Source organism: Hippichthys cyanospilos, chromosome 19 (genome assembly GCF_059441005.1).
Source record: "Hippichthys cyanospilos isolate Australia breed blue-spotted pipefish chromosome 19, RoL_Hcya_1.0, whole genome shotgun sequence".
Classification (NCBI taxonomy): Eukaryota; Metazoa; Chordata; class Actinopteri; order Syngnathiformes; family Syngnathidae; genus Hippichthys; species Hippichthys cyanospilos.
The window spans coordinates 3,539,638-3,554,135 of record NC_142387.1 but is presented as its reverse complement, the minus strand read 5'-3'; the positions used below and the strand labels follow the sequence as shown (position 1 = coordinate 3,554,135).

At 35.8% G+C, this 14,498-nt stretch overlaps 1 protein-coding gene across 3 annotated transcripts in view; it reads right to left on the bottom strand.

Annotated features, from left to right (window-relative positions):
• Positions 1-14,498, bottom strand: part of tpk1 (thiamin pyrophosphokinase 1) — a 93,842-nt gene that overhangs the window by 61,810 nt on the left and 17,534 nt on the right. For all 3 annotated transcript variants that reach the window (XM_088401767.1, XM_088401770.1, XM_088401769.1), the window contains one exon: positions 3,651-3,717. In XM_088401767.1, coding sequence (XP_088257893.1) covers positions 3,651-3,717 — 67 coding nt within the window. The remainder of the gene's footprint in view (positions 1-3,650; positions 3,718-14,498) is intronic.

The following is a 14,498-nucleotide window of genomic DNA, read 5'->3' as shown; positions in this document are numbered from 1 at the left end:
CTGTACCCCTGGCTTATGGCTTCTGAGGGGAACTGCAAATTGTTTTGCTGGGAATGCCTTTTGTTTGCAAAGGATTGATTTGGTGTCTGGAGCTAAACAGGGTTTACAAACTTCAATTATATATATATATATATATATATATATATATATATATATATATATATATATATATATATAGAGAGAGAGAGAGAGAGAGAGAGAGAGATAGATAGATAGACAGATAGACAGATAGATAGATAGATAGATAGATAGATAGATAGATAGATAGATAGATAGATAGATAGATAGATAGATAGATAGATAGATAGATACACACACACACACTGTATTTTTCGGACTATTAGCCGCAACTTTTTCCTCATGATTTGAGCCCTGCGGCTTATAGTCCAGTGCGGCTTATCTGTTGTTCTTTATTATTCATTTACTTTTTGCTAGCCACCAGCAAGCATATGTGTGTATCTGTTCGAGGTTTCAACTATGAAATAGAATTGAAAAGATGTGAATCAATGGCTGTGCTCAGAAGAGTTTTAAAAATATATTATTAAAAAATATATATGTCTATATTGGATAAGAGAATGTCTCAAATTTTGGGTGAATTTGTGACAAGTACATTTTATTTATTGTACACAGTATAGTATATATGATTTTATTTATGTATTAATGATTGTATATATGAATTCTGTGCAATGTGTTTTTATGTTCACTAATCTATCAAACAAAGGGAGATAAAAAACAAGATGCTCTTGAAGTATTGCTTTCGATTTTGAACTGGTATTTAACTAACAGAATTCTGTTAGTGTTGAAAATATCCATTTACTATGAATACGTTGGGACAAAACATGCAGGCATGTTCAGTCTGTTAAAGAGAAGATGTTGCTATTGGCAGACAATTCCAAAAAAATTAAATAACAAAAAATATATAAAATTCCACATACCATTTTTTTGCAGAAATATAAATAAATCAGTAGCCATGTCAGACTCTCAAATAAATACCCCTTATGCACACACGTACGCATTATTGGACTACACTGGCTATTTTCTGGAGCATTTAAACATCAATAAACCCGCATCAACAATTAAAACTTTTATACAAACATCTTCATTTCAGATTTTAATAACGTGTTTGCGGCTCCCAGTGTTGTCTTATCCGTGGAAACTGGGTAAAAATGGTTCTTTGAATGTTAAAGGTTGCCGACCCCTGGTCTAGGCTATGCATTGTTCAAAAAGTCTGTAAGGAGGCTGAAGCAATCATGTACATTCATGTTCATATACATTCATGTTCAATCCACTGATTAAACAAATGTCATTTTCCAATTAGAAATAGGAAGGAGCAGATAGATAAAAGGCTTGAGTCAGGAGTGCCTGGTGCATCTGGGACTATTTCACAAACACCAAAGGCTCCATAAAAACAGTTTTATGACTAAGATATCATAACAATTAGACATGTCATGATACAAAAGTAAATGGTTGAGTGTATATTACCATGGTTTGTTACACCTCTTGTTGTCAAGCTCAAACTATTCAAGGGCATTCAACAGACTGATGGGTGTGTTTTCAATAAAATATAACTATTTCAGTTTTGAGCAACTCTGGGATAAAAGACTGGCCTTGCATGGTTACTGGTTTTCACTTCTGTTCTCTTATCATCTTATAAGAGAACAGAAGTGAAAACCAGATGTAAATAGACACATTTAAATCACATTTGGCAGATTCAGTACATTTAGCTAATGGCATAGTAAATATTATATAATGTGTTTACAATCCATGTATCTGAGTGGACAATGAGCAAATTCAGATTAACAAGATCTGAAAGCAAGGTAGAGGGCTAGAGTGGAGGAGTTGGAATTATTTCATGTAAATACTGCATTAAGATACAGTTTGTGAGAACAAAAAAGTGAATTGGATATCCAAACAAATGATGACTGCTTATATGTGCCATATACATACTGTACTATATTAGAAAGTAATCATACAATTTAAAGAGTAATATAGGAAAATTATTCTAAAACAATCAAGAAAGTTTGTGTTGGGCATTATTTTATCTTAAACTGTTTTCACTTTTGGAGGTCATCAAACCAAGCATAGCTCTGGAAACTTCATTTTTATTTCACGACATAATTTCCACTACAAGCAAGCAGACTGGTACACACAAATGATGGCTTGCTACTATTTAACGACTGCTTCTGCAGAATAAGTTACCATCATTTGCATTTCACAGAAATATCCCATTTATGTTTGTCCTTCAGAACGCAATCTTGCAGGTGCAGCAACTCAGTGGGCAATTGGAATGCAATAATTTGAACATAAATGTGACATAACTTCTATCCACCCCAGCTTGAATGCAGCACTTTTTACTTCTTCGCTGCCCTGTATTTAGGTAGTATCATTTGTCAGCTATTTACTTGCTTGCTGGGCTTCTGTGGACCAGTCCTTTTGTGACAAGGAATGGTAACTTAAATGTTTATATTTTGAGATACTATATTTGTCTTGCATATCATTTTAAATCTAAAAAAAATGGGCCTACACACATCGTAGTATAGTTAAAAAGTAATAACCTCAGTGCAAATGCAGCCAAGCCATGTCTGCCATTTAAAGGCAGTGGTGGTGACTTATAATACAACTATAATATTTTGATAAGAGGGCATTTTTCTGTAGACAACATGTTTTAAGTCCAAAACTACAATACACCAATATTCAAAAATAAGAAAAGCTTGTAAAGTGTGCAATCACACAAACCAATCAATCTTCCTATATTTTGTCTTTTTTGTTGTTGTTTCTGGTTTCTGGTTCTGAAGTGGCTCTGCTTCAGTTGCTCACTACCGCTCTAGTTTACATATGCAGGGGAAAAATCAGTAAAACAAGACAAGAATGATAATTGAGATTATTACATAAAGATGCTATCTTGTGGGATTCAGTTCCAGATCGACCTTGAGAAGTAAAATACACCCCAAAAATTGCTCATGTCCCAAAACGATGGCAGAAAACGAGAGGTCAAACCTTCATTTTCATCAAATGCCTGTGAAGAACACACACGCTTGTTCACATTCTAAAGTGTTAATGTGAAAGCCTGAACACTTCAGGGACCACACAGGCCCCAGATCCATCTCAGTTCTAACAAGACTTTTCCATTAGACAGATACCTGTATGACATTTTGGGTACAAAATGTGCAAAAATTAATAATAACAATAATAAGGTCTTGGTATGATTTTCTTGGTTACACATATAGAACAAAATGTACTAATGCGGCAAATTTTAACTTTGGCACAACCAGACAATGCCATAAACAAATAAACCCTAAGCCAAATAGTTGTTTTAATCTTTACACATCCCCGGTTTTTGGATCAGAATATAGTTTGAAACTGTACAATAGTTACGTACTATAGTATGTAACATACCTTATAAAGAGGTAGTATAAGAAAAGAGTGTTGGTAAAACCAAATAGGGATTTTATAGCACAACATTACTACACATAACATGAGCCTATATTGCTGTTAGAGCTTGGTGATCAATTAATTTCCAGTTTACTCTTACACCCCATGAGCCTCTGCGTAAATTCTGCACATGATGCCTGGTATGAAGCTAGTCTTATTAATGAATAAAAATGGGACAAAAATACACAAAACACAATGAAAAAAATTTTCCAACTGACCTGTCACTTTTTCCAGTGATGTTATACAGGTGATTGGCAGCACCATCAGCACATGCCGTCAAAAGAGCTACAAAGAGACAGAAAGATAAAAATAGACATGAGGGAAATGAAAAATTGATAAATCGATGTGAACTGGACCCCAGTGTGTCATGATATGGCATAGTTACTGTCATATGCAGTACACGGCATGATGAAATACTCTATGTAGTAAGTTGCAGTTGTAATGTGTATGTTGTATGGCATGTTTTTGCTGAAGGAAATAAGTAGGCACATCCTTAGAAAAGACTATGTTTGAATGGCCACAATTATTGCTCCAAAACCTATTTGTTCCTCTCAATATAATTGCATGTTCAGTGCAAGCTATTTTTAAGACACACTGAAAATGGACATGGGATTGAATGTTTGGACTCTATATGTAAAGACTGACTGAATTGAATGAGTTAATGACGCCTTCACGGATGTTCAAGACCCCCATGGTTTCCAAAAGCTATGATGTGGACACATCAAACAAGAGCACATTTTTCCACTTTGTGAAATCCAACTCAGACAAACTCAGGGCCACAGAAGCCACCCTTGCCAATGATACATAGGGAGATTTCTTCAGATTTTCTGAATATTTGTTGGTATTATGGACTCTATATGATGAATCTCTGATTTTATGACAACTGTACATTGGTACGTTGATCTTAAAATGTGTATGCAGATGTTTACACAGAACCTTGCTGCATCCTTGCTTGTGAACATCTGAGTCTTTTGGAGTTTTTTTTTTTTTTTACCCAATCATGATGGTGACCTGTTTCCAATTAATTTGTTCACTTGTGTAATGTTCCAAAGAGGTATTTGTTAGAGTATTGCTGAACATTTCTAGTGTTAGTTTTGATGCCCTAGCCCCAGTTTTTTAAATATGTTTCAGGCATCAGATTAAAAATGATCATCATTATGATTTGCAGGAAAAAAAGATTCATTAGTTTGAACATTAAATATCTTGTATTAGTAGTATATTCAATTGAAAATGTAAAAAATAAAACCAAAATTTCAAAAGCACAGGTGTATATTCTGCTCGCTTAATTCTGGTATTTTCGATGTTACCGTGTATAAGACGCACCAACACTTTGGCAACGATGTAAAAGCTATAGCAAAACAGAATAAATCTCATCTATTGTAAACTCTTCATATTTTCTTGTGTTCATATTTGTATGTAATATAATTGTTGCACATTAAGCGTGTTTACGATTTCCTACATTGTGAGCAGTTGGTGAATGACTCACCAGTGTTAAATGCGCTCAAAGCAGTTGTTTTTCCTTTTCCTCAAGACGTGGTTTGAGTTCATTTTACTTTTATTTTCACTAAGTTTATGATTGTGTGTATAGGACAAAAGACTGCAATTAACGAGTCAAAGCTCTCTAACTGGTGCACTCTTAATTGAATCCGTTGGGACATCATTAACTCTTACATGATTCTCTCCATTTTAGTAATCTTCCTGTGTGTGAACAAGGATGGACTCCGATGTTGGTTCAGTGGGCTCACTTGTTTTATTGAAAATAATGGCGTAACATCTTCAGCTAACACTCGCTACTGTTAGCTGCAAGAGGCACTTGTTGCGGCCAACTGATATCCACCCTTTGGCGCCTTAGCGCATCCTGTTACGGTAATTATTGTGAAGCAAGAATACGGCCATTATAAAAATGCCCATCCGCTCGTCAATACTCTGCTTTCGTGACTGACAGATCAATCGTCCACCAATGGTGGAAATAATTGTTATATATATATATATATATATATATATATATATATATATATATATATATATATATATATATATATATATATATATAGGACACATCCATACTTTTGGTATTCGTTGGGAAACAAACAAAAAAAAGTGTTTCTTATATTTTGGGGAATTACGGTAATGAGTTTTTAAAATGTGATTTTTAAGAAATTTGAGCCAAAAGACAATATCTGAATTTCATTGGTTATTTTCACTGTTTTGTTTTAAATTATTATTTGTCTGTTTCGACTTATTTTTATGACCACTGTGGGTTTTTTGTTCATTTAAGAGAAATGTAGACACAAATGTGTTGATGGTTGATTCTCTTGGGCTCAGTACACTCCGGAAACCATCTCTTCCAGCTTCTTTCCTCTGGTATGACCGGTCTACTAATGCACACTAGAACCAGCTTATTTCCCTTTGCTATTAACTTCTTAAACATCCAAATGACTCTAAATGTAATAGTGAGACAGCCAATTTAGCACTGCTCTATATGCCATAATTACTGCATTTATCATTGTAGCTTTGTCATTGTGCATTATTTGCATAAGTGTTGTTGATCAGTAAGTATTACTGCGCAACTAGAGACTTTATATTGCTTCATGACTTCAGCATCACTTGCACATTTGGTGCTATATTTGTACCACTGCACTATTGAATACTATATTGCTTATTGACGACACTTTTAAAGCGATGCATTTACATTTTACAATGTAAGTTTTATGTGATGACTCGGATTGCCTCCAAAGAAATTGAAACAGCAAAGACAACTTTGTTTTACTGTAGACTGAAAACCTTGGAATTAAAATTGAACAATAAACATCAAATAATAGATCAAGATGTAAGCTTTTATTCTTAGGTCCTTTTGATGTCAAATGAGAATATTTTAAAAGACATTTACAGAAGTTAAGAAAACACTGTTTTAAAAAATTGTCTTAATAGCACAGGTATCTACAAAAAAATCTGGTTAGTGTAGGAGACAAAAGCAACCACTATATTTCAGAAATACCCAATTGATGCATGTTGTTGCTGGTTTCAGTTGGAACGTTAATCAGCAACATTTTTCTTTGTTTTAGTTGTTGCAACAATTGTCACCAGTCAAGCCAATATCTACTAGAAGAATTCTAGTCCTGCTCAAGATAACTCTATTCATTTTCACTTGATTTCACATTGGAGGACATCACAATGACTCATTTTATAAAGCATTTTAGGATAGGGTCTTAAGCTACTGCTTTATTCAGAGGTCCTACTAACAAACAACATCACAATTCCATCAACGCCAGAATACCATTTGGGAATGTACTTTAACAATAAAGTCAACAGTATGAAGTAAAAAAGAAAAAAGAAAAACAGCTTTCTCCTATAGTACACATTTCCAACATTGCTCCACATGAGGGAGTAATTACCTGTTCTGATTTAAAAGCACACAAAAGAGAATGTTTACCGTTTCTTTTAATGAATGATATACAGTTCCTCAAAATGAGATGCAAACTATTTGCAAATGTATTCTCTTTCAAGGCTTCTATTCAAATTGAACAAGCAGACAATTTTTTTAAGAGTCCTTTTATGTTCAGGGCTGTTAGGGCGTACACAAGGGAATGACTTCAAAGACAGAGCACCGCTTTTTCTACTTGTACCTTGTGCGACTAACAGTAGTATGCACCAAAGAGAGGGTGAACATTTGCAGTCTGCTTTATTACATATTTTAATTTTGTGTGTTACATGTCTGTCTGAAGTTTTATATATATATATATATATATATATATATATATATATATATATATATATATATATATATATACATATATATATACATATATATATATACATATATATATATATATATATATATATAGATAGATATATATAGATATATATATATATAGATATATATATATATATAGATATAGATATAGATATATTAGTGTAACATTTTGTTGTTTACTGACCACCTGGCATCGATTTAAAAAAGACCTTTTCATATTAAACCATCCATGAGAAATATTTGTGCAGCAAGAGTAAGCTGACCCTGACAGGTTAGCGAGTTCAGGACATTTCCCCTCTTTATGCTATTTGCCTCTCTTTGGGTTGTAAATTTACTCCACTATGCTCACTGACAAGCATGTTGAACAGAGAACTGTTTCTTTTGGTTTTCATCTTGTAGGTGTTCACTCCCTTGAGTGAATATCACTTTTCACATGTCCCTTCACACTCTCTTAGAAAACACACAAACACGCTTTTCTGTTAAGACTCGTGTCTTGAAGCTTCAATTGAAAGAAATCCAAATAACAGGACAATTTGATTCCAGACCTTTAATGAATTCCGACTAAATGAAAAAAAAATCCACAACAATTTGTCCACAAAAAAACAAAAACAAAATGGCTCAAAAAGAGTTTTAAAGAGTATATATATATATATATATATATATATATATATATATATATATATATATATATATATATATATATATATATATATATATATAGTAGTAAGTAAGTAAAGTAAGTAAATATAGTAGTAAGATTATTCTGCCATTCAGAAGTGCAGTACTACCTTTGTTGTTTTAGATTTGTACATAGACTCAGAGCACTCTCTTCTGGTTTCTTCGAAATATTGTTGTTCTCAGTAGACGTTGAGTTATCCAATGTGGCAGCACGCAAAGTCGACAAGTTAATGTTCGAGGAATGCTGATCTTATTTTATTTTGCCTTGGACGAGAAGTGTCCGTAAGTACATAAGTTGTCAAAATTATGACACTGTTGTTACGAGTGGGGTCACTCAGGGGTCTTGCTCTCTGTTGTGTTTCTTTTTCCCTGTGTTTCCTGCCATCTTTTGTTTAGGTGTGCCCCAGCAGTGCACGAATTGGTCTGCTCCAGGAAGGCCCACGATTGGCTGCTGCTGATTGGAGGTCGCACACCTGCCATATATTAAGAGGAGACGGCAGACAACTTTCGTCTCTCCTTCGCTTCAAACCAGCCACGCATTTGTACCAATCGTCTTGAAACTGAGCAGTAGGGGTGAATTGCCGTTTTTGTTGTACATTTTCTTTCCTCCTGTTTTTGGAGCTAGGGAGGTAAGCTTATTGTCTTTTGGTTGTTTTGTTTGCTAGGTTAGTTTGGTTATTGCAGAGATTGTTTTGTTTGTTATTTTGGCCTTGGTTCACCCTGAGTTATTTGCTCCACTCTTTTCGTAACCCTTTTGTAAATAAATGTATCTTTTGTTTTCCAAACCTTTGGGTTATTGGCTGGCTGCTTGGGAGTTGGGGAAGGCGGGGCCCATTACTCATGTTATGTCCTAGACCCTAGACTGGGACGTAACACTGTTCATCTGTTTTGTTTATTGTTAGAGACATTGGAAATAAGAGTATTTTTTCGTTGTGCAACTTGCTTGTTAGCTCGAGAGCTGCTATGTATCATTCGCTGATTACGTGTTTTATTTTTCTAGTTTTACGGCAATGGCCACTGTTCAAATAAAGCAAAGCAAAAGGAAAGACAGTCTGGTTGTTTGAAACGTCATTATCTAGTCGTCTAGCTGGCGGAAAACTTGACGCTTCGGAGTGAGGACGGCATAAAGACCTTGTATAAAAGTTTGTGTTTGATATAAAGTATACAATATATATGATTGTATTTACAATATTATGATTGTATATATTATTTAGGTGCAGTGTGTGCAATGTTCACTAAATTCATCTATCAATTAAACAATGGGAGACAGAATGCTGTTAAAGAGAGGATGTTGCAGTTGGTCAATCGCAGGTCGACGATTTAAAAAAAAATATATCTATAAAAAATTCAAACTTTCATATACCATCTTTTTGCATAAATATCTGATGTTATGACCTGCGGCTTATAGTCCAGTGCAGCTTATCCAGGCCGAAAGATGTTTTTTTTTTGCTCAATGTTTGCTGCTGCGGCTTATATGCCAGTGCGGCTTATAGTGCGGAAAATACGGTGTGTGTGTGTGTGTGCGTGCGTGCGTGTGTGTGTATATATATATATATATATATATATATATATATATATATATATATATATATATATATATATATATATATATATCACTGAAAAAAGGTTGAGAACTATTGTAGTAAATAATGCCTTTAATGAAAGGATTGCATTTCCAGTCTTGCATTTCCTGGCTAATAGCCCATCAGAAGTGAGTTTGTTACTTGAACGAGTCACCTCCTTACTACAGAAAGGCTTCCTTGAATGTTTTGCCCAGCTATAAACAAGCACTTTCTTGACGTAAATCCGATTTAAAAAACAAACTAACATGAAAAAATCTCAACACTTAATTCTAAACATTAATTTTTAATTTAAGTCTCGACACTAATCCAGCTGAGCAAGATTTTGCAGTCTGCTACTCCAAAATGGGTAGGGAGGTACTCATTATGCTCGAAGCCGTCCTAACTGTCTGTTGCAGTCACATTTTTTCCGAGCAGCACCAAACCAGACTGTGATGGATGAACACCGAACTGATTCAATGAGTGCTGTATAGAACCGCTACAACAGCTCTTGTGGCAGGCCATGCTTCCTCAGCGGCCGGAAAGGACATACTGAGCTAGGCATTAAGGACAGAGATGATTTTGGCATCCGGCTATCAAGTCTTGAGCTACTGTAATTTCCACGGACATGAAGGCCTGGACTGTTGAGACAGGGACAGTTGGAAAGCCTGAGTGGCGGCTGTGGCTAATGCTTCCTTAAGTCCAAAATCATATCCATGATTTTGGGCGTTTTCCATTCCAGGTTGTGCTGGCTGGGGCGGCATGTTCCCCTCGTGTTAATGCAAAAATACGTATTAAATTTTCATCAGAATTTTCTTTCTTTCTTTTTTTTTTTTTTTTTTTTGGGGGGGGGTGTTGAACCACAATTGTAATTGAACCCCCCCAAATGCAATTCGATGGTTGTAAAAAATAATAAGAATGCAAATCTAAAATTAATTGATCCAAGTAATCTCATTATAATACCCCCTAATTTCTGAGAAATACCCTCTTATTTTTACTAAAGTGTGTTATTCTGGCAGATGATCAAGATTGACATACAGCCGCAAAAGTGGCTTCAGACATTCATTTTCTTGAACATGCTTGTTAAAAAATTTTAACAGCATTTTCGAAGCATTTTGGGGTGTAAAGATAAAATACCCTGTGATTGGCTGGCAGCCAGACCAGGGTGTCCCACACCTACTGCTCAAGACAGCTGGGATAGGCAACAGCAAGTTCGTGACCCGATTGAGGGTAAGGGGCTACAGACAACGGATGTACAAAAAAAAAAAAACCTCAACACATGTCAATGAGTGTCAAATATTAGTGATGGCATGTGATTTAAAAAATGAGATTAATTCATTGACCAGTGATTCATTGATCCGTTTATATAATAAACTTAAAAAGTGTGATGGATTGACAAAAAAACAAACAAAAAAAACTTCCAATGCATTTTAACCCTCTCCAGGCAAGCGTTGCAAATTTGCAACAATAATATGAGAGTCCCCAAGGTATTCCACATTAATATTGTTTGAGGCATTATTTTTAGACGTTTGAAAAAAAAAAAACTTCATTTGAGCATGAGAGGGTTAATAGGTGTCAAATATTAGAGCTGTTAACTGATTTATAAAATGAGGTTAATTAAGACAAGTGATTAATTGATCCGATTAAAAAAAAAAACATATCAGAGTGTATGTGTGTGTGTGTATATATATATATATATATATATATATATATATATATATATATATATATATATATATATATATATATATATATATATTTTATGTAGATATAATGTGTTACTCTGGCAGATCAAAAGATTAATATACAACATAATAATGGTTTCTGTCATACATATTCTTTATCATACTTTAACATATGCAGTTTAACAATTTACATTCCAGTGTATTTGAAACTAGTCCCAAGTGCTGGACTGGTGCTGTTTTCTATTGTCAATCAGCAAATAATGAGAAAATAAAATCCAAATAAAACGTCGTCCATCCTGTATGGTGCAGACTTGCTCAAACAAAGGGTGTTTTCAAGTTTAGCTTTTCTAATGCTGCGTGCACACTGAATGCAAAAATTCGCGTCCCTACGCTCATTCGCCGGGCTTTCTATCGCTGTTGTAATTTTGTCCACTTTTTTGTCGCGCGAGGAGAGGGGAGGAGAGTGGAGCGAGCTTGCTGTATATTTTACGGTAGATCCAGAAAGAAGAGCATTGCTGAGAACTTTCACTTTTCTGGGATGTGACAGAGCCAATATTTTTACCGACAGCACCTTTCTTCTTCTTTTTTTTTACACCGCGTGGCCCTCGCTTTGTAGCAATACTCGCCTGCCAACAAATAAAAGTTTCAATGTCGCAATCAAGTGGCCGAGACCGTGCTAAATATTGTGCTGACAATGCCGCGTTATCGTTAGCTTAGCACAGTAACTACGGTTCAACAGCTGTTAAAAAAAGGAAGCAAACGCTGCACATACCAGTTGTCCCAAGTTCTCCCTTCCGCCTTTCTACAAGCCAGGTGAGTGCTCTTGCTTGGCTCCGTTTTGTATTGAAAGCTCAGCTGGCTGTGTTGGATAGCTACCGGTGACCGCAAAGCAGCCGCTGTGATTCATTCCTGCCCCCTGCTTGAGACGTTGAACGTTCCCGAAGCTGATTGGCTGACGCGACAAAAGTTCAATTTTTTTTTAACTTCTCGCTTCACGCGTAATTACGCGCCGCGCGTCGCTCCATCACATCTATCCGTCGCTCGACGCGTCATTGCGCCCGTCGCGCGAACTCCATTGACTACAATACAAAACTGTCCACTCTTCGCAATCTATCTGAACGCAGCATTAGTTGCTATCGTTAGCTGTGGCTGCTGGGTGCTTTTATTTTATGTGTATGTAGGCTAAATTTGAGCTGCTTGTGTGGTAACCAAGCCTTTTCTTATAAGAATACATATCACTGCACCTATCAAAGGTGCCATGAGGGCATTTTAAAAAGTTACATTTAAAGACGGACAAACAACTCCCAAATGCTCTTCCATTGTCACTTGTTCTTTCTGCTCTTGAACCTCCGACCAACAATCGGGGCCTATCCGGTTATGCCAGACACAATGACAGTCTATGAGTGTCCACTTCAGCATGTGATTCATGGGCAGTTTAAAAAAAAGTTTCAATAAAAGTGGAAAAAAAAAATACAAAACTACCGTATACCATCTTTCTGTATAAATATCTGATGTTTTGACCTGCAGCTTATAGTCCAGAGCTGCTTATCTGTGGCAAAAATAGTTTTTTGCTCAATTTTTGCTAGCGCAGCTAATATACCAATGTGGCTTATAGTCCGAAACATACGGTACTGATTTGACTATGATTTAACTATGTAATCACTTGATTGCAATTAATCTGTTGAACTGAAAACCCTATCTGCATATTATTGCTCTCCGCATTACTGTTTGCCTTTATTCCCTGTTTTGTGTTTTTCTTCATGATGCATTTTTATCCACCACTCCATTGATTGCAGAGCTGATGCTTGACTGACTAATATGCAATGGTCCCAAACTTCAACAAGCTTTTTCACATCAACAAATAATGACATGGAGCACTTGGGGGATAAATGCATGCACAATTTTGATCTAATACAGAGCGGCATCTGCCCTGATTGCCTCATTAAGTTGTTGTACCGTGTCTGAGAGCAACTAAGTCGATGGGTGAGTGATTGAAGGAGAAAGTGTATGACCGATAGACTAGGTGTAGATGAGAAGGTGCGTGAGTGAGATAAGCAGCTTGCTTCCACTTCACAACATCAGACCCGGCACCTATTTGAGTTCCTCTTTGATCGGTATTCTGCACTCTACCTTCCCGTAGCTTTTTGGCACCCTGCTGCTCAACCTCTCCCAGGGGTGATGAGGGGAGCCAGGGGGCAGCACATCACAAGGCTGAAGTGTACTCAATGTGTGTGTGTTTCATTGGGACGTGGGGGTGGAGACCTGGCTGTGGTGCCATCATGTGAACCACAACCTGAAGAACGACACACACCCCAAGCATCTGCTTAGCCCATAAACACTATTAAAAATACATGACATATCGTGTTAGAGGTTTTTCACTTTCAAGCTGCAAGAGATCTCTGATCCGCCATCATGGCACCGCAGTCGTCTCATCCGACCGTCTTATGGTCCCATGAGCGAGCATGAGCCAGGAGCAAAATTGATAAGAAAAGCTTCTTCTTCAGCATTGCTTGTGGCACTTCAAAATCCCACCCAAATGTTCCCTCAAACTTTATTTGAAAAGATGTCTTATCTTGGTGAGCCAAGCTTGTCATATCCCAACATCAAGCTGTTTTGCATGTGTGATGGGAGTAATCTATCTCACAGTAACTGTAGTCCTGATGGTATATAATGTTTGATGCTGTGTGACGCCATTTTTTTTTTCAATTACATCGACTGCTCTGCTCACATTTGTATTATTATCGTGCAAAATTCTGGGGGGTGGCGTATTTGTATTCAACAAATGTCAGAATGGCCTACTAAAATACTTTTTCAGCATTTAGACCAATTTTAGTTTTAATATTTTAATGTCTCCATCAGACATTCTGTCTTGCAAAACAGACTGGAAAACATTATGATGATTCTTTGCAATCTATGGATTGAAGCAGAAATCATCGTCAATCAAAGTATTTACATTTGAAAATCCTTTTGAATTGAAAATTGATACTGAGTCAACTCATTAAACCAAAAATCTGAATCAAATCAATCAAGACTATGAAAAATGCCCGCCTTTATTCTCAATGCACTTCACAGATAACTCCTGGGCCATACCTTGTTCAAAGGGGGAGTAGCTCTTTTAATGTGTGTGTGTGTTTTTTTTTTTTTTTTTTTTTTTTTTAATGTAGTACTATAACCAGCAAGAACGTACGTCCAAGTCTAAAGTTCAAATTAGTGGTGCAATTGTTAATCAGCTAAGTGCCATCTAATATTAATCAATTATGTATTGACTATTTTGAATTGGTTAATAGTTTAAATGTTATTGTTCAATTTTGAATGTAATTAACATTTCAGCATCTCAAAGGTAAATATTCTCCACATTTTGTAGTCCTCCATGAAAACAAAATAATAATA